The sequence below is a fragment of the Lepidothrix coronata genome, unplaced genomic scaffold (genome assembly GCF_001604755.1).
Source record: "Lepidothrix coronata isolate B3197 unplaced genomic scaffold, Lepidothrix_coronata-1.0 Scaffold17, whole genome shotgun sequence".
Classification (NCBI taxonomy): Eukaryota; Metazoa; Chordata; class Aves; order Passeriformes; family Pipridae; genus Lepidothrix; species Lepidothrix coronata.
The window spans coordinates 9,408,923-9,430,556 of record NW_016690197.1 but is presented as its reverse complement, the minus strand read 5'-3'; the positions used below and the strand labels follow the sequence as shown (position 1 = coordinate 9,430,556).

Genomic DNA, 21,634 nt, shown 5'->3' with positions numbered 1-21,634 from the left:
GAGCTGGTAAAGCAGTGAGTGCCCTAAGGACCATGTCATCTGCTCAAGGTCAAATTCAGGCCAGAATATAGAGGAGGAAATGGGGAAAAGAGCGTGAGATCACAAACAAGGGAGTAGGGGAAGTAACAAGGCTTGAGCTAATGCAAGGAGGAGTAAGGAGTTACCTATTAGCAACCTCATTGAAAAAAAGAAGCTAAACTCACTGGCTTGCTAAATCCCAGCCATATAGATGACCCGACTGAAAGAGGTCATGCATCTTCCCCTGATGGGATATTTTGGTAAGAGGGTACAATTGAGAACTCTCTCTGAAAGTTTTCTGGATCTTTCACAGCTTTTTTCATAGACTTTGTCTGGATGTGACTGCTGCTGGGCTAAATCCTGTTGGCTGAGGAAGGATAGGACAGGTCCAATGCCAGACTCATTGCCTGTGCAGAGCAAATAAATCCATGTGGCAATGACACATAATCATCAGCTGAAAAATAACTGAACCCTCTTGTTCATTTCCAAGGGACCAAATGTTGCTTCACTATCTTAAGGCATTACTGCACAATATCCACACAAGTCAGAAACCCTTGCACAAACTCAGAGATTCACTGTACGTTTAAAATTTCTTAACACATATATTTACTGCTAAATGCTGCTGACACAGAATCCCATTCTTTCCTACATATAGGAGAGACCTAGGTCAGTTCAGACTTGGGAACATTGCCAGTCAGTCACACACAGATCAGAGGCATCTGCTAACTGACATGGATGCCCTTCTATCCATTAATATAGAAAGTCACACCACAAGACCCTTGCAAAGGCAAGCGTGCACTTCACTGAAGAGATATGTAATCATTTATAGATCCCTTCACAGTCAAATCTATTTGAAACTGCACAGTATAGTCTTGCATATAACTGTGAAGAAACTTACCTAAAAATGTAACCGGAAGGTCTTAGCAAAATCCCTGAGTACATTAGAAGGCACACACACATGTAAACATATCACATAGCCTTAGAAATCTGCTCACAAGTTATTCAAAAGTAAGTGGCCACAGATCTTGAAGCATGAGCTGAGAACCAGCCAGACGTGCCACCCTGCGTGTCACACACGCAAGAGACGTACTTTCGGCGCTCCCCGCTGGCAGGGAGAGCTTGGGAGCCAAAGGGATATTCTTTTAGCGCATGTGAGCATCTTAAGGAATCACCTAGTGTAAATGATCCTGCCCCAGCTGAGACAGGGAAACAGGAGAAGGACACATTCACTTACAACACTGAAAAGAGGCCATTACCCAGTCAAACAACCCAATCCCTGACATCATTATTCAATACACAGGAGCCCTGAAATGCACACTAACTCAATCACAGAGACACACGATTACAAAATAATACTGATGGAATCAATGAGACAGACATGCGGTCATACAAAGCATACCCACCCTGGTGTTAATACACAATAACAGCCGCCCAACAAGCGAATACAAAACAGCCATTCACGACCACAGGCCAAAACATGGGGCCACATTCTCAAAGGAGACTTGAAAACTGTGGTAACAAAACCCACCCTTGCCAGAGGGGGCTTAGAGCAAAACTTAGAGTATAGGCAAAAATCTGGCACTTGTCAGCCTAGTGAGTAGCAAACAGTAAAAGCCTTGTCGAGCAGCACACTGAGCACATTCATGTCCTAGTGAGGCTGGTGGTCTCCCAGGGTGCTCAGAACCATGCAGGATTGCGCCCACAGCCATTGAAATAGACTGGTCCAGTGAAGTGACACCTTTGCTCAATGACCAAAAGCATCATGCAGTCAGTCATAACAAGCAGGGGTGCATGACATTCAAGACTCACCAAAACACAAGCCAACATAAGAAAGCAAAGCCTACAGAATATCAGAAACAAGACAACTGCACACTGTGGACAGGTGCAAACACTGTTCAGCACCCAAAGCCACAGAATCATTTCACAGACATGCTTCCGCAAAACAGCCCAATTCTCTTCCCAAACCACAACAGCACACCCAAACCTAATACAGCACTAGTGTCTTTCCCCTTTAGAAAGGAGAAAAGCGACACATAGAACATGCTCATAACACCAAAAATAATCAACCTGCCTCACAGGCTGCGCCAGAGCATGCCAACCTAAGCGCTTAAGACACGGCCCAAACAGCCAGCTTTTGCAAATCCTGCATGATCTCCTTGGGAGGGTGATAAGAACCGGACTGTAAGTCCTTTCCCTGGCACAGCAGGCATCAGTTTGTAGCAGGTTGCGTACACAAGAATATGATGTTATTGAAAAAGCCAGCAAGGCTGGGGGAAGACTGCTGTTGGCTGTGTGTGCCTGTGCGCATTGTGTGTACAGGAATTCCCCTTCCTCTACCGAGTGCCGCTGCTTGTAGCCATTAAAAAGCCCAGGTCCTCATGCTGGGTGTTCAGTGAGTATTGATTCAGTCTGCAAGCAATTTTAATATTTCTTCAGGGACTTTCCAGCAACAGCACAAGTCATTAATTCACCCTCCCAAATTGCTTATTCAATAGAAGGAACATGGCTCCTGAATAAAGTCCCAGAATTTATGTGACTCACATGAGTCAGGAGGTCAAACAACTGTTATGGAGCGAAGTTAAAAATCCAAATAAAATATTGACACTTTTTTGGGAGTGAGGGGAGGGGGGAGGGGGAAGGCAAAGAAAAGGTATTTAAAATAGGGTTTTGTTGCAATGCCCCCAGGATAAAGAATGGAAAGAGATTGAAGACAAGCTGGAGTTTGTAAAATCAATGGGATTTATTGCATATCCACTTGGCATTTAATAACTCCTTCCTTTCCATCTTCCCCTGCTCTGTTTGTACATGGGGGAGATAAAAACTACAAATAGCCAGCCACAAAGTACACAGACGGACACCCCAAACACGAATACACAAAGGCAGGCACATGCAGGGATGAATGTTACTGTAAGGCAGTGGCATAGCATCAGGAGGTCCTCTCAGGACTCAGGATCTTGGCTGAACTAGATAGAGCCATTCACATATGGCATTACATATGCCCACGTAGTAGCAGATAGTGTGTGTTCACAGTCTCCGCAAAAAAAAAAAAAAAAAGGCTGTGAGGGGAAACTGAGGCACAGAGTGAATTAAAAGAGTCTGCTCAGTCACAGAGCTCATCAACAAGGTAGCCAGTTAGTGTTTTTGCTGCTGAAGGACACTGACTTTTACAGTAATGAAAATGCACAAAGCAACCAAGATCAGACTGCAAGAAGCCATCCATCTCACAGGAGGGACACACAAACCACACAAAGAAGAAATGCACCTACAGACACCATGTAAGCCCCAAGCCCATCCATATGCAGATAGATGCACACACAGATACAAATACATACATGCTTTTACTAAGCTCATTGTTATTCAGAAAGCACCACAGCTAGATTACACACAGAAGTAGAAACACACCTGCAGACAGACAGACCTGCAAGTGCCTGTTTGTGTGTACAAACACACAACCACATACACGCACACACTGGTACATCAGTATAGCCTCCTGTGGCAGCACATCCACACCGAAAAAGTCACACAAACTGATGTGCTTCTACAGATCTGGATTTTGCTTACAGTGGTATCTTCTTAGCTAGCTGCACAGAAACGGATGGCCACACACTCTAAAGTGCATTCCGCACAAGCATATTAATATATAGGACTGTCTTCTTATTACATTATACTGTAGCTGTTTCAGTGAAACCATGCTAATTTTCTACTAGTCAAAGATCTGAGACTGCTGTAGCCATCAAACAACATTATTCATTAGCAATTACTCCATAAAAAACAGCACATAAAAATGTAGCCTAACCATCTAATCAAACAGTACTTGACAGTTTGGGACATTTAAGTGGGCTTTCTTTGTTTTATTTGGTTTTTTTGGTCATCTGGTTGACTTTTTTAGTAAAGACTTAAGGCAACTGCTTTCTTTGAGTTGAGATTTTCTGAAAGGCAATTTTTCAAGGGCTTTTTTGCATTGTGATAAAAATAAGGTTTGACAGTATTTCCTTCCTAAGATATCTGCTGACCAAATAGAGACTGTGGTTTAAAATTCAGCAAGGTAATGAAAAGTTTGAAATTTCCATAATGGTGCTTTAAAAATATTAATACTTTTACATTAAAATATGCTTCTGTCTTATTTCTGAGATTATTTTGTTCATGATAGATTTTGCAACAGCCCTTTAAAAGGCAAAATAGAATCTTTTGGTCACCTTATGCTACCTCCTGTCTTCTTAGACCACAATATATTGAAGAAAAAGTGTAAAGGTAGCATAGTTTTTTAAATACCATCACCTATGTCCCTCTGTATTCCTCTATCTATGAATCGTGATTGCATCAGATCTTGTTGAACTTCAGTTAGATAAAAAAATGAAATACATGCTGATTTACAGCTGGAGGCATTCCAATTCATTAAGTGAACAAGTACTTAATTCAGATTAAGGGGACCGTGTTTTGAAATAATGGAACTGGATAAAATCACTAAAATCACCGCAAATATCATGATTTTCAGAAAGAATATATCATAATTTGCAATATAGTGTTCACTGCAAAAGCCTAACCTGCAAAATTTGAATAATTCAATATTTATAACTCAGGTCTTCAGACAGTGTTAAACAATTGCTGCACCTCTTCTTTATTAACCGCGGCTAGTGCCTGGCTCAGCATGTCAAGCACTGGACAAATCAGTCTTAGAGATTACTAAAGCTCACCGGGAGAAAAGTTGCCTGCATGGGGATGTAGGGATGAGGAAACACTTGTGCGTGTGGGGGAGGATCATTTAAACTGCTCCTCTTGGGAGGTTGGTTGTCAATTTGGAGTTGTTGAAGGAGTCTCAGCTGAGATGGTTTCATTGACAGGGAATAGGCAACTGGCTTGTTTACACAGGGTCAAATGACAAAATTAATCTGAATTAACTTTGCAAGTACATTGGTTAAAAGCATTAAAACATTGTTCAGGTGCTCATTCAAAATTTGAGTGTCCTAAATTGAATTTAGTTCACTTCATTTCCAAAGTGAATTAAGCTAAACTAAATTAAAGCTGCCTTAATTCTAAACAAGGGAGTCAGAGGTGTAATGTAGTTTAACTAGACAACTTTAATTTCACACATTCAGTTAATTCAAATTAGTTATTTTGCACAGCCGTATGTAGATAAACCCTTAGACCGCTAACTCCTATGGACAGAAGCTGCATTTATACAGGAGCCAGGAAAAGGGTACCCAGAGGCCCTGAGTACTCTACTGGCCATTGCAATTGTAGCAGAAAAGGACAGATATAACAGGCTGGTGAAGGCTCACAGAAACCCATAGCTCTTCAGTTAATCAGATGGATGGCAGATATGTTATTTAGAAATAGAGCAGATCTACATTCACCAACTTACACAGCTATGCAAATACACGCACAGGTATGGGCCTTATAAAATAGCAGGGTTCCCCATTAATTATGTATCAGTATTCAGATACATTAGCTATTACATCATGGATATTATAGCCTTGTTACACATTTTTTCTAGGTGGTTATGACTTATTATTTGTAATAATTTTGCAGGGCTGTACAAAAGCATCCATATCGCTAGTTGGTGATGCTTACAAGCCACACATCTGAACATATTTTGCCATTAAACTCTGTTAAAACCTGCAATGGTTGAACAAATGTTTATTAATTCTTCATGGGGACTGAACATATAATATGTGACCCAAATGTCTAACTCCATGCAGACCTATAGACAAAGATAAACAAGTATGTCAGTTGTGTGGCAAATTAAAAGATACTAAGAACCAAGTACTAATGCATTGCAAACACAATATGGACACATAAACATACAGATCGTATTCTTTAAACATTAGACTTGATAGTGACTTACATGAGCCAAGCAGACTGGTTACAGATTTGTCTTTTCATTATGAAAAATGGCTTTGTCCTCTAAACATGAAAACTAGACTGTCTTCTACAGAGATGGGCACCAACTTGATGCTGGAAGCCTATGTAGCACCCACATGCTGAAGTGCTCACCTGTGCCTAACTGCTTTGGGTGGCACAATAAAGTAAGGAATAAATTATACAAGAGCAGTGAGGACTAGAACAAGAAGGGAAAGATTCAAGTTCTCCACGAATATTTTCAATGTGGTTTTGAATCAGAACTTCAATAAAATTCTACAGCTAGCTTTTCAGTGTAGTTGGAACCTGCTTTTTCAATACAATACATATATATTATTCTGATTTTTATTTTTTAGCATAGTCTTTCACTCACCTGAAAAAGGTAATTTTAAAGGGGAAAGCCCCCAATTTTTCCATTCTGATTTACATTCTTCTCATAATTTTGTTTATTTCTTTAAAACCCAAAGTAAGAATAACATTACATGTAAATTATCACATTCTCAGCACTGGTTTTGTTTGATTTTCAGCAAAAATCTTCTAATGGTAAGGGGTGCACTAAGAAAATTTTCCCCAGTTCTGACCAGCATAAGGGAGGCAACACACAATGACGCCCCTGTAAAGGGACTAATTTGCTTATCCAACATACACAAGCACGTACTGCAGTGCTGCACTCTGCAGGATATAGAGATAATACACAGCTAATACACAATGCTGCCAAGCCCAAAAGTTAAAAAGTCCTCATTCAATACCCTCCAGATGAAGAGACTGGCATAAAATTTGCAAGGCTGTAAACGAGAATGTATTTATTTCTTTTTCCTTTGCCTCCAGTTCTGGCCCCTTGGGAGGCAGCCAGGTCCCACTTCCACCTGGCCTTTGCAGCCATGAAAGCCAGAAATACCTTGGTATTAAATGAAAGTAGAACTAATTGTTTATCTTCAAGATCTGAGGCTTTATACAAAATACCAGGTATGGCATAACTTGCAAGAGGGTTGAAAATGTTACCTACATTTATCTGATTCCTCCCAGTTCAAGACTCCCTTCCTAGTACACACATGTCTTCTGTTAATCAAAATGAATGTCCACAAGGAATTCAGCACAGACTCCTGAATTTTAATAACTGGAAATGGGCTCAAAGCAAAGCTTTCAATTAAAAGTTCCCATACTCCAGATTAAGATATTTAACCTTGGCAAGCCCATGTGTTTCTGTAGTTCTTCTTAACTCACCTGCTGGCACAGCCGCTGTTCTGACAGCTCCAGCCCGTGCTGCGTGGCAGTCACCGGTGTGCTGGCAGCTCATGGGGCTGTACCCTATGCCAGCTCCATACTGTTGCAGCAACAGTGCTAGTAGGACCCAAGCTGGCCAGTCTGTAGGTAACAGAAGATGCCACTCTGAACTGCAATCACTGCAATGTAGGCATACTCAGAAAATGATTAATTCCTAAGAGCTCAAAAATTTCTGTGCCCTTTCATGGCAGAAGTATCTTGCTAGTGAAGGGGACCTAGCCACTGCCAATGCTTCTCTCCTGCTCTCTTCATGTGGCTTGTTGGTTTTGTAGCTTTTGGCCTTTTGTTGCAGAGATGAGTTTGGTGAGGGGGAATGGTAGGTCTGTAGCTGCTGGGATGGATACTTTCATGGATGCTGTGAGCTGAATGTCTGCTCCATGGTTGCCTATGATATTAGAATTTGGACTTGATGACCCAGGTAGTTCCTCCTAGGCCTGTGTTTCTACGTTCAAGAGCAGCAGAACTCTTTCTGTACTATAAGATTTTCTTAATTCACCTTAAACCCAGGATGTCAAGCTACTAGGATCAAGTTTGCTTCCAATATTTTGTTGACTGTATGACATCTTCTAGATGTTTGGATTTTAATGAATTTCTGGAAGAAAGCCTTCCAAATGTGAACTGAGTGTAATAAAAGTAGAAGCACCTGCCTGAAGACATTTCTATGCTACTGTCACTGCTTGACTGCAGCTTGTGTAAATAAACGTTAGCCAGCTGAAGACAGCCAGACAGGGTCCTGTCGGCTCTGTAGCCACAGCTTTGCATAACACAGCAACTATTCAAGCACACCTGTTTCCCAGGTGAGAAAATGTTTCCTACAGTCTAATGCAGCAATTTATTCTGGGAGGTCAGGCTAGGCAATCTATACACATGGGGCTGACCATTGTCAATGCCATCAGTACCAGGGGCATGAAGTTATGTGTTACTGCTCACAGAATGAGATGGCAGGCCAACCCCCTGTCTGGCAGATCTCCCACTCCCAAAAGACAAGCATCTTCACCTTTCTTTCCTTCCACCCCTCTTCCTTATGTCTGGGCTTGTACCATGTAGGAAAGCAGAACTGGAATGCGCTGAGATCTGCTAGAAGCTGAACATTAATGCTCTGCTCAAATTAAATGAAATAAAACCATATGGTGTCATCATGGGTCACTGATTTAAAACAACAAAAAACCCCTAGCTCCTCTCTAAGCCCTTCAGATAGTAAAACTGGTGCTGTGAATTGTGAGTCTTCTTAGAGTGCAGCCAAGAAATACAATGAGAGAAAAGGGCAGAATTGGGCTTTCTCTCCTGTTCGTAGTGAACAGGTTGACCTGGAACAAAGTGGCACTTTTTTCCCCATGTCTGCAGGCATGTCAGTGTAGCTCCACTGAAGTTGATGGACCTACACAGATTAACAGGAGATAAGGAGTCAAATATTCTCAGAGAGGGCTGGGATTGTGTTTTGAGACATGTAAGGCATCTCCATTTTGACCTCTCATCTATTTGGAAGCTTTGGGAAAGCAGATAATCCCTCTTCATGCACCTTTTAGGACTATCAATCTAATTTATCTGTCATACTTGTGCTTATATACTAACATAGTATACATGGTCACCCTTCTTCTCTCTCCTTTGAAAAAAGGTAGGGAGAAGAAAATGCAATTTGCATGACAGGAGAGAGTTTGAATGTGTGAATATTGCTTGTGGCCCCTGAATGTGGCAGGGTTTGAAGGCATTCTGCTGCCTTGGCAAGGAGCACCAGAGCCTCAGGCCAGCTAGTGAGGAAGCTGAGTCTGCTGCTCCTGCCAATGTCAGCTGTTGTTCTGAGGGTTGTAAGTGTTGCAGTAGATTTTGAGAGCAGTAGAAGCTACTGCCCACCCCCTCTGCTTCCCAGTAGAAATTATGTTGTGGCTTTTGGGGGGCAGCTCTGATTTTCCCATCTACATCTGCTGCTGCGAATTCAAACACGACCGCCAAAGCCTGTGCAGCTGAAATACAATTCCTGTTGCCTTTGCCTATTTCTCTTCCCTTCACATACAGCCGCTGTCAGCAGGGTACATGTCACTTCTGCTACAAGCAAGAGAACGAAGCCAATACTGTGCTACAGCTCGCTGAAGCACTTACTTGGCCCGTTATTAGAGAGTCTGAGCCCTTCACTCCTCCTTCCAGCTGTCCTCACTGTGCCCCAGGTGGCACGGCAATGCTCCTATCTTCACACTTCAGGCAGGAAACAGAGCACAGAGAGAAATGCCATTTGTCCAAACTCTTGATGAGAGAGGTCTATGACAGAGCAAGGAACTGAAGCCCTTCCCTAAGTCGGATTAGGCTCTATCAGACTTTCTATTTCCCTTCCTTCACCCCCAAATCCCTCGGCTGTTTTTCCTCACGGTGTTACAAAGCTTGCATTTCGTTTCGAACTTTGTTTGTGCAAACAAGGCTTCTCCCCCACCCTTTCTTTTGCTTAGCTGTGAATTCAGCCTATGTGAATTTCAACCTATGCACAGAAACATAAAACTGTCTCCTATTTGAACCAAAGCCACGTTCAGAGTTCTTAATGCCTGTGCAGCACCAATCTTCAGCTGAGATATTGTTGACTCCATGGAGGCTGTCAACAAGGACCCCAAAGCTGCCAGCTCTGATGCCAGCATCACTGGGATGGTCCCAAGCCCTTTTGTAGGTAGCGATCTGATGCAGAGAAGGCATCACTGTCTCACCGAGCCCTGCACCGTGTCCCCCGCAGGCTGCCGTGTCTGTACCGCCGGCAGAGCCCGTGGCTCAGCAGTACAGCCCGGCACTAATTAAACAGTGCGGCACAGCAGGGTGTGAGTGCGTTGGCCATCACAGCCTCCTCTCGACACACTGCAGAGAAAAGGCTGAAGCTTCACAATGTTAGCCTTCCAAGAACCACTTTAATTGCCCAGTAATGCACACCCTGGGGTCTTGTAATGTGCTGCTAATATGGAGCATTTAAAATATGAATACTCCAAAACAATTACAAGGAGTTTGGTGCTCTGCTGAGTGTATCTTTCCACTATGAAAAATAATCCACAACAAAGGAATATGATCAAAGCAAGGATACCAGTGGTTTCTGAATTCTGCCAGGGTCTTCTTGAGGCAGCAGGACACACCACTCTTTCCTTTGGTGCAACTTCACTCTTTTCTTCTAGGATTAAAATAATTGCTAGCCTGGGACTCTAGATGATTCAGACCTACCTTACCTATCTCTGATCAGCCCTAGTATAACTTTTTTATTTGAGATAGTGTCTAAAGACTCTGACAACTGTAGTAAGAAAGGAGAAACCACAGAGTACATTAGGTTATAAGAGAGTTTGGATAGAAATGTCAGAGAAGCAAGGGAAGTTTACCATGATCTCTTATTCTTTCATCAAATAATTTCTGGACAGGTATAGAAGTGATTTTTTACTTGCTTATTTAAAAGGAGTGAACGTTTTGCTTCTCAGAAAAGACTCTGGCTCACATAATTTTGACTTCTAGTATTTCTTTCTACATTCTTGATGAGAGCTTGTTACAATTGTCATACTAGGAGAGAAGATTTTTGCCTGTCTGTCTGTATTCAGAATCAGGAAAAGGAATTGCATTAAAACTGATAAAAATAATGAAATAGAAATCAAACATTGGAAATTCATGATCTAATGGTGAACATTTAGGAAAGTAAAAGGCATTTGGAAACAGGCAGTTGATTTCAGCTGGTGCTGTATGTAGTATTAATTCTAGAAATCTAGAGTCACTACAAGCCAACTATGGTAACTCATGAATTCCAGGAATGGATGTATAATTCACAGTATGATACTATGTACTGTAATGACATTATATGCCATTACTTAAGATAATATTGCATATTAAATTCAGATTGTGAAATGAAGTTCAGTGGCTTTACTGCAATCAAAGATCTATAAATGTCCTGTTGCTGAAACTTCAGAAGGTTATGTATTAAATCTGTTTATAGTCTGAAACTCAAAGTAGACAACTTGTGCAAAAACCTCCCACTGGAAAATGAAAAATTGGAATTTGCAGTAAATACCAGTTTATGTTCCTAATTAAATACAAATGCTGTTACTGGAGTCACTGACTGTGATGGAATTAGAGCAGGGATGAATTTAGTCCAAAGTGACAATTTCTCTTGGAGAAAATAAAGACGTTTGAAAATATGGCATTTATCTCAAGAAATCAGCACTGCTAACTGGTGTGGCAGGACTTGTGTCCCTTCTACTTTTGGAAAGGGCCAAGGAAGTGGTCTGCAAAAACACTTGTCTTTCTCCAGTGTCTAAAGGCAAGAACAAGCCATCAAAGATGGCAAGAGGTGATTGAGGTTTTGCGACCTCTTATACAGCAGTAATCCAGAAATCCTAGATTTGAGGCAGCAGAGCTGGCTTAGTGTGTTTTTCAGTCTCTGGTAAGGGTGAGAAGCTTTCGGCAATCACAAAGTTTAAAGACAGCATTACTATGCTGCATTTGTTGCTATAGGACTGGGTCAGCTCTGTTCATCTTTCATCTGCTGTTTCATTAGGTGGTCTTGTGTAGGGCAGGCTCACTCAAAGCCTCTTAAAGCAGCAGCAGTGATGCCTTGCTATCACTTGTTTATCACTGTCCCTAAGTGAATCGACCCAGGGAGATGCACTGCCGTGTTCTGTACTGAGCATTAGGATCCTGAAATTTCTCCTCTTTTCTTACAATGCTAGAGTTCAGTCATGACTTTAGGGCAAAAGAACACTGCCAGGGAGAGCCTCTTCATGACCTCTTCTGCCTCTTCCTTTAATCATAGAAAATACCTTCTACCTGAGACCTCATTAGGTCTGTGCATTTGATGCCAAGAATTATTTGACCCAAGCTGCCAGAGGTGGCACAATCAGAACTGCTCCCCTCTGCTCACAGTTTCCAGGCACTTTCTTTTGACATAAAACCAGTTTCATTCTTAGGAAGGGAATTTTTGAGCAAGCCTTTCACCTCTGGGTCACTAGCTGAAATCTGGCCCTGGTTGGTAGTGACCGAAAATCATTACCAGCTGACAGCTACTTGGTGAAATGAGCTGGTGAGCCTCATTCCAGTTCCTAATGGACACTTCTCAGTAAACACAGTCACAACTGGCACTAACTGGTGTTCTTAGCCCACAGACTGAATGGGGAAGGAAATTGAACTTTCCTCTTCATGCCCTGCCTGGGTTTTTGGAGTATTATGGACAGGCATTTTATACCTGCAGCGTTTCACAGGCTGTTTTTACTCCAAATGGCTTTTTGAAACTTTGCAATTTCCATGCAGGATGATTCAGCACAGCCTGATCCGCCATCTCAGTGTAATTAGACTCATCTTTTGGTTCCCTGAGCCGCCTGATGCCATCTCCCAGTACGAATGATGTGTCTGATGTCATATCTCAGTATGAATGGAACTGTCTGATGTCACCTCAGTGCTAACAGGACGTTTTATAATATGTCATCTAAGACTGCAGGGGAAATCTTCTAATCCATTCACTATGCTGCACTACAGTAGAACATAACACAGTATAATGTGTAGGTTAACTTAGACACCCCCAGGCAGGTTTTGGATAGACAGATGGATGGATGGATAGATACATTTATACAAAGTATACATACATTATATCACTCTATTGATTTTTAAAAAGTTCCAGGACTGCCTAGCTATAATGAGATTTTTGAACTTTGTGTTGCGATCAATGAGGGGAATATTATTGGCCTGGAGAATTGATATACCCGCTCTCTGTGGCTTGTTCTTCTCCTGGACTGCCCCTGCCCCCAAGGTGTACGATTCCATCAGACACTTAACCTCTTTTACAGTGTCATCAGGCTAAAAGGAATCTAATAGTGACACGGGACTTGTGCTCAGCACTCTGGCACTATTGCTTTCCTGTCACAAATAATTTATAGCTTTCTATTTCCATCCCTTTGCCTGCACCCCATCCCCTTTTTCTGTTTCTCTGGACTGGGGGAAATCAATAAACTCACACAACCAGAGTGGCACTTCAGGGGGTTTTAGGGGGAATGTGAGAGAAGAGGGAAAAAAAAAACACCTAAAAGAAGAAAAAAAGTTATATTATTTGCCCTAGCACAGACTTTTCAGATCAGCTCCTCAGCTAGTACAAATAGCATGACCTCAGAATCTGGCCCTGAAGCCTTCAGACACCTTCTGTATAGGTCCTCAGCAGCTATAGATTAGGGCATCTGGTACCAGTTATCTATATGGGATGAGGATCTGGATCTCCATCCCCAGCTAGAACCTTGACATTCTTGGTCTCCAGCTATGTCCCAGGCAGCCTCTCTGCCGCTCCAGCTACTGCTCAGGCTCCATCATATGTACATCAGAGTTTTCTAACATGCTGAGGTGAGATGTTCTCTTTCTTTTCCTAAAAAGGTTTCAGTCTCAGGAGTTGTGCTTTTTCAATATTGCCCTCCCAATGTCTTGCGTGTCTCTATCCATACCATACTACCCACTAGACACACATTTGTTCTTTGAAGTTTTGCCAACTTATTCTTTAGAATGAATTTAGAAGGGAAGCTGTCATGCGGGCAGAGAGAATGTGCTATTTGCTTTTACTTTCTGAAGAGATTTTAGGAAATGGGTAGGAAATAAAGCTAATGTAATGCAGGGCTGAGAGTTCCAGAAACTCAGGCTGAAGAGCATCTTCAGACCTCACCCTAACTGGAGAGGTTGAAGAGAGGAGAGGTTTGTTTTAATCTCAGAAAGGAATTTGGTCTCCATGGCCTCCACAGGTCATGGCTTATTTGCTGAGTTCCTTGGTGAAAGAGTGGTTCTGGAGTCACAGATACCCAATATCTGCCAGTAGTCAGGGACCTTGCCAGTCAAATGCTAATGATTTTCTTTCACCACTGACCTCACTTGGATTTAAACCAGTGACCTAGAGGTGAAAGATTTCATGTAACAAGAAACAGAGCACTGAATTACAATTCAGTTTATTTTCATTCTGAGCTATATTATGAGATTTGTAGCATCTTTTTGAGTTCCCATGCTGTATTCATTCACCATCTGACAAACACCAATTTTTGCCCTGTTTGCTGAAACTTCTTCCTGGTGATCTCTATCCCTCACCACTCCCTACAGATACCTTCTGCTCTTCTCATTTATGAAGGGCAAGGGCTTTGGGCAAGCCTTCCACAAGGGTATTCAGTCATTCAGAAAGGTGTTTTTTAGACAACAAAATTAAAGCTACACCATTTGTAAATCCAGCAATGTCTCTATTAGCTGCAAAGACTGCCTTGAGATGATGCTCACAGATCAGACCATAAATGCTAATGCAGCTTTTAACACACAGGAGATCCTTGCTCACTCACTGAACACCCTCCTTATGCAGTGAACACCCAAGTTTGGGATAAAGATAACAGAGCGGAACTAGGACAATTCTCCAAGAATTGTACCATTAAAGCAGTAGAATCAGGACCACAATAAGGCAAATGGAACCTCTCTGCTGCACCCAGAGCTCAGATCAAGTTTTCGGGTTCTGATAGCTGGGACTGTGGGTATGCAAAGACACAGAGAAGTTGCATTTGAGTTCTGAATGTGTTTTTCTCTTTTCCAGGATCATCAGAACCAAAGTTCAGCAGCCTTTTCATCCAACACCAGACGGGAGCGGGACAGGTGTGACTGCACCAGGACACACTATTGGTAAGGAGACTGGCATGAGGGGTGGGTGACAGGTCAAGTGGAAATGGGGATGAGGCTTAGTTGAGCGAACAAAGTATGACAGGCAGATGCTAAGCAGAGCAAAAAGGAGGAGGGGGTGGTGGGAAAGAAGCCTCTATGGAAATCAGAGGTTTCTTTTCTTCGTTTCCCTTGTTGCATTGCAGAGAAGGGAATCATGGAGAAACTAGCCCAAGGTAGCAGTTTGCTGAAGTGATTCTGCCCTAACATCCATTTCACACTCATGCTCTCCTTCATCTCCCTATAGAGAAGTATTTAGTGCTGTGCTGTCTAAGCACGAGCCTTTACTCTGACTCTCTTTCCCCCCTCTTACTCTCAATTTTGTTTCTCTCCTCTCCCTTTGTTGGAACTGGTCCCTTTCTTAGAGCTAGTAATACACAAACATGGGTAAGATATTCCTGTTGCCTCACAACTAAGTTCTTCATTGTTCTAGCTCAGCAGTCAGGTATGCCTCGGGTGTATTTCAATGAGAAAATGCATTTTTTGCTGGGGAAGATGTTTTGCTGGTTTATCGAGGTGAGCAGAAGATGGAGGCTGTAATAAAGTGACCAAATGTCTCCTAGTCTGTTTAAAGGTACTGTGCTAGATATGTGACGAGGTACTTTTCAGTCTGTGGGCTGTATGGTGGATATGTCTGCTGTTGCTAGCATAGCTTTATCTAGTGACAAGTCAGAGCAGGGAAAATATGCAGTTCTGGGATACTGTGAAATACAGTAGCTTATTTGTGGTCTAAGACACTGTCTTAGATTCTGTTGGTTATTGAGAATCTGTTGCTACACAAGGATTTACTGGAAAGTACTGGTCTACACAGGACAGAGGTGGTAGATATAATCCTGTATGCAAATTTTATTGAGGAGTACAAGGGAATTAATGGGCCAATATAGAAGAGCATTTCTGGATGCCCATTTAATCTGGACTTGCTCACTGTACTGGGAATCATTGATCACAACAGATGGAGTTGGCAGATATTATTCCTTCTTGGAACAGTAGTGCAATGTCTAGGGAATGCAATGGCTGAGCTGGGATGGTGAGTGTGAGTGCTTCCCCTAGAGTCTCTCATTGCTCTGGGATGTACTGGGAAGCGTGAGTCTACATTGGACAGTGTTGACAGGTTCTGCTCCATCCTGGAAGGCTTGTATTGGAGGCATTGATTGCTTCAGGTCAGTGCTTTATGAGCTGAATGATGCATAGTGGCCTATGAGAGAATTGGGATATTCTCTCCAGTACTGGGACACACTGGGACATAATAGGTATGCCTGCTGGATTCATAGCTCTACCAATTCTACTTTCTAAAGGCCTGATTATCATGAAGTGATCATTTCTAATCTGAATAACTTGTCATTTCTGATATACTGGAAATTAATGAGCAGTCTTGGATTGCCCTGAATGGCCGCAGGATTCTGCCTATTGACATTGGTCAGTAGAAAAGGAAGTCACTAGATTTTCACTAATCTGGGTAGTAGTATGCATCACCAACTCACCAGTTGTTCCCTCACAAGGGAACAGAATTTATTAGCTCAACACTGAAGTGCTTCAAAGGTATGCTAAAAAGGTAATTTTTCAATGAGAGTTTTGGGTGGGCATGTAGGAGGTTGGTCTGCCTAAGACAGAACACATGCACTCTTGGTGAAAAAATGCTGAGAGGAAATGATCCAGTGAAATATGGAGGTACTATGAAGTCACTAGAGAATGTGGCCTGTGCAGCTTTTCACTCAGTTACCTTGACATGCTATGGGAAGCCTGCTCTGAACTGGGATGTAACAACAAGGTTTAGCTTCTTGATGAAATACACTTGCTTGTTATTAATGGCCCTGTACTGGAAGGCTGTGGAGCTACGGTATAGAAAATGACAAGCAAAGCTGGGATGCAGCTTTGCTCAGTTGCAGTAGAGCGAGTATAAGTCCTTCAGTGTGAGGGACTGGGAGTCTGCTTAGTGCCCAGGCTTCACTATGAGGCTGGTGGCATGTATAGCTTTCAGCTGGGTATCCCTGAGTGCTGTGCTGCTCTCCTCATGGCCCTTTTTCCCTTTTCCTTTTGTCCAGTGCCCAGCACAGCATCCCCTCCCGTCTCCAGTGCCTCCAATGATCCAGTGGGCTCTTACTCCATTAACGGGATCCTGGGGATTCCTCGGTCGAATGGCGAGAAGAGGAAACGTGATGAAGGTAGGGGGAGGGGAGAAGCTCATCCTCCCTTTTATATTCTTTGTCCCCATGTACAGGCTCCAATTTCAGGCCAAGGTTTGCAGCTGCTCCAGGGGCTAGATCAGTTTTAGCAACAGAGACCAGTTCCCCGCCACTGCCCTGCTGGCTTGGAATGCTCTTCTTCCGAGGCCCTTTCATGACAGGCTGCGTCTCCAGACATCTGCTCAGCAGGCAGAGAGCCGTCTCCATTGCTGGAGCTGATCCCAAGTTCATTCACTGCTGGAAACGGCTGGAACTGAACTCCCCAGGTGCCAGCAGGTGCCCGGACTTTGAACTGTGGGTAAACATGGTTTCCCCGACTCACTCGTTTTCAAACAAAATGCCGTCTTGGAGAAGCACCAGCAATGTGGGATTTATATTTCATTCCCCTTGCAAACAAGTTCCTGCCCTGTGATGTGCCATGAGCTACATTAGCTGGTGATCACAAGGGCCCAGTTTTCAATGGGTAGCATCAACCACAGCAGAACTGTCATGCTTGCAACAGTCTGAAAGCAGAACAGGAGGTCTTCTGAGTACTGTGACCATAAGGTTGTTTTCTAGGCCTTCCGCTAGGGCTCTAAGGAAATAGGATTAAGCTATCTCCTTTTGCTTCCTACTTGTTGGGAAGTACTCAGGGCAAAGTGGATCCTGAAATGAATCAAAAGCAGAAGCCTCAGATATAGATAGATTGAGTCAGAAGGGGTGGGTAAGGTCTTGGTGCTTTTACGGTATCTTTTAAACTCTTTTCTTTAAATCTTGCTCTTTTAATTTGATCTGTTCTAAAATTGAGGGCCAGGAGGTGAACTTTTCTAAGAGTAGTGACTGATCAGTTTGTTGGGTTCAGCCCTGACTTCAGTATGTTATGCGTTGCTTGTTGTGTGGAGGGACCTCTTAGCAGTACAGGTGGCTCAGTGTGCTGTGTGTGCTGTAACCCCAAGGCTGTGCAGTGCAAGAGAACATGAGAGTTGTCTGTGATATGTAGTGAGAAGAGAAAGCTCTCCTGAGAGAGATGCTGCATTCGGGGGTTTTGCTAGTAATTTTTCTCAGCATTCATTCTGGTGAGGTTCACATCTGTAAGTTTTTGATCCAAACAAACACAATAATCCTAAGAATAAAAGGCAGTCACCACGTCACCTTTCTCACTAATACAAATAAAACTAGAGGCAAGGACCCAATACAGCTTCTATTAAAGCAAATGGGAACATTTTTTGCTGATGTCATTGGAAATTGGATCGGGCCCCAGAGGAAGATCCATTTCCCAGCTAGATGGCAGTAGGGCCCAGCTAAGACAAAAGTGTAGCAATGGAAGGGCTGAGTCAATTCCTCAAAGCCAAAAAATGTCAGGAATAAGAGACTACAAGTATTGCAACCCCCTCCAGCATTTGCCATCATTACATATACATGAAATAGAGACATTTCAAATGGAATGACAAGTTTCTCTAATGGTTGTGCAGATCTCCTGGCACTTATTTGGGGTTTTTGTGAATCCCTGTTCTCATACAGTCCAGTGTGGTGATCACTAGCTCTCATCATGGTGCCTCCACATCTCATTTGAAATGAAGCTGTTCAATCTGGCTTTAGCAGCTATCCAGGATATACCTGGAAAGATCATCCCACTTTAGATGCAGTCTCACAGTCAATTCCAGCCTCAGAACTTGAGCTTTTTTTGGAAAATAGTTAGATACAACCAAGCAGCCATCTAAGACTGTGACACTTCACAATGATATACTGACAGTAAGAACTACTCTCTGTGTCTGTCCTTAATTCATCCCAGATTTGATTTAGGCAAGTGACACTCTGCAACTCCTTGCTGTTGGCCAAGAGCCCACATATTCCACTAGGAATCAAAAAGGTACCAGACAATCCCGGAGATGTTTGTCTTCAGCTGAGTTTTAGGTGGCAATTACATGACATGATTGGAACTACTTTAGAGAACAGCCTTCATCCTGTCATCTCAGATATCTGCTGCAGGGAGATGTTGTGCCCCTGTCCTAGAAAAACCTCACATGTGACCCCCAGCCATCTTCTGAACACCCCTAACCAAGAGTTGAGTTATCTGGGTTCACACTGGCCTTAAGAAATGCTGAAAGACATCATCCCTTTGCAGGGTTGGGTCCTAAGACTAGAAGGGTCCACGCAGAGGTTTTGCAACACCAGTGACCTTGCACTCATTCCTGGGCAATCTCCTCTGTAGGTCTGAAGTTTCTGATTGTTTCTAGTTGAGATGGGGATTAGATGTCAAGAAATCCAATGCAAGTATTTCTTTTATGCTCATGCTGGATGCATACACGTTCTCAGTATTTCCCAGAGCTTCTGAGCACTGTTTTATTGCAGTTTCTTAACTGCAGGGTTTATTTGTGAGCTTTGCACATCTACTTTCCCAGCATTTAGGGAGTGGCTCTTCCCTAAAGGAGGCAGAAGAAACAGCACTGCTCTCTCTTTCTTTCCGCTCTGTTGGACCAGCTCTGCTGCAAGGATTCCTCTGTGAGGAATGCAGTTCAGCAGAAAGGGGGAAGTACCAAGCTGTTCCTGAATCCCCGGTTCTGAAAACCTTGTTAGCAACCTCTGTGATGGCTGGGGGGAACAGGGTGGGAGAAACAGAGGAGCCTCTATCTGAGCACACCCCCTCCCCCAGGTCCTCCTTGCTGCAGCTGGTGCCTACATTAGACAGTAGCACAGATGATTAAGAAGAGGAGAGATAATTATGTGTCAAGATGATGTAGCAGAACTCCCGAGTTGGACAGAAGGAGCCAGACGGATGCATGAGGTGGGCTCAGAGATGGACGCTGACAGTCAGGTGTGTCCCTCACAGGGAGTTAGAGGGAACAGTGGAAATCCCAGCCTACCAAATACGCTGGTTGCAGCTGCAAGGGTGGTCTGGGAAACCTATGGCATTGAGACAGAGTTAGCAGGGAAAGAGCTCTGAGTGTCTACTAGTCACAACAAGGAACTGTCTTTCCTCAAAACCCAGTGTGTCTTCCTCAGGTGAATACCTAGGAAGGATGGTCAGAATTTGCCCTGTTAAGACCACGTTTCAGATTTTGACCAGTGATTGCAAAACTTCTGACTTCTGTGACAGATTAGACAGAGTTGGTCTCCTATGATTTTTTAAATAATTTGGCTAAAAAAGTTCACCACCATTTGTGTAGCACAGTGTGTGGCATTTCTTGCAGTCTATGGGCACTGCCAATGCTGCTGTAACTTCCCTCTGACCTTCCCCAGCACTTACACCCACCATCTTCCAAAGGCAGAGGTGGGCCTGAAGCATGTAATGACTTTCCCAAGACCGCTGAGGGTCTTGCAGTATCAAGCTGCATCTGAAAGCAGGAATTCCTGGCTCTTCATGATTCTAGCGTTGTTGTAGTATGTGATGGCAGGCCAACCATGCTCAGCAGGGTTACTGTCAGACTAAGGAGCAGCAATATGAAGGACAAAGGGGAAAAATAATATGCAGATATTTCTGTTGTTTCATAAGCCCTTGACTGATAGCTAAAAGAATGATAACTGGGGTGACCCACAGGCATTAACAAAAAATCAGTTTCACTCATACAGTCTTGAGCACTGTACAAGGAGAAAAAGGGAGAAATGCAGAGAAAAGGGAAAGACAGATAGACAGGTAGATAGATGGATATAGACAGATGATTAGATAACATGAAAACAATATATCAAACTGCTCCCTGCACACCACAGCATCTTTAGCTGGGTAAAACTTTGGGGTTTTTTACAAAACAATTCTTACAAGACATAGCTCTTTCTGTCCATAACACACAGACTTCCTCTACAAACCCAAATTCTCATTTGGGATTCATCTTCTAGTGAGGCTGGTGCTGTAACATTCTCAGCATTATTAACACTGGTCGCCAACGGTATCTGTAGTATTTGACAGCATTACTGGCAAAATTATCTGCAGTGCTGACAATTGCAGAGATAATATCCCCCAATATTATTGGCATTAGCAGGGATCATATCTGCAGCCTGTTACTGGTGGGAGCAGACGTAACGTGTCCAGTATTATTAGTATCAGTAGTAATAAAATCTACAGGCTTGTTAGTGTGATCAGTGCTAATATCAGCAGTAGGTTTGTGGGAGAGGAGGGGATGGAGTGATTGTTACTGTAAATGGCAATAATACTCGGGCTGCTTGCAGTAAAGGAATCCCCAGCAGAGATGGGCAAGCAAACCTGAGAAGGCAGAAGTTCCTTCTTCCCTTTCTTCACCTGTTATTTTGATGATGAGGGGGATTTACACTGATACCCAGTGATGCAGGGCTGTGTCAGTGCAGGGGGACAGTAAAAGGTCACCAAAATTTCTGCAGGTCTGGTGGTATTTTCTGAAGAGTGTTAGCTGTATCAGTGCAGGTGGTTCACCATACTCTTCTAAATGGCGTTGAGTTATGTCAAACAGGTTCTGCTTCTATCAGCAGAACTCTTAGTCCTTTAGCTACAATTCTTTAAGTGGAAAGTAGTGCAGAGGGGAGAGGTGTGTAATGTGTCTAAGTTTTTGAGCAGACATGCAGCACCTCAGTATGCCACTGCAAGTATGATCCCATTTGTGTTGTTCAGAATGGCAATGATAATATAATTTGGGAGATGTAATTATGACATTTCAGGTGACTTTGTGTCATTGTTGTTC

At 43.0% G+C, this 21,634-nt stretch overlaps 1 protein-coding gene across 10 annotated transcripts in view; it reads left to right on the top strand.

Moving 5' to 3' along the window:
* Positions 1 to 21,634, top strand: part of PAX2 (paired box 2) — a 101,534-nt gene that overhangs the window by 31,511 nt on the left and 48,389 nt on the right. For all 10 annotated transcript variants that reach the window (XM_017806971.1, XM_017806969.1, XM_017806970.1 and 7 more), the window contains exons 4-5: positions 14,702 to 14,787; positions 16,866 to 16,985. In XM_017806971.1, the coding sequence (XP_017662460.1) occupies positions 14,702 to 14,787; positions 16,866 to 16,985 (206 nt within the window). The remainder of the gene's footprint in view (positions 1 to 14,701; positions 14,788 to 16,865; positions 16,986 to 21,634) is intronic.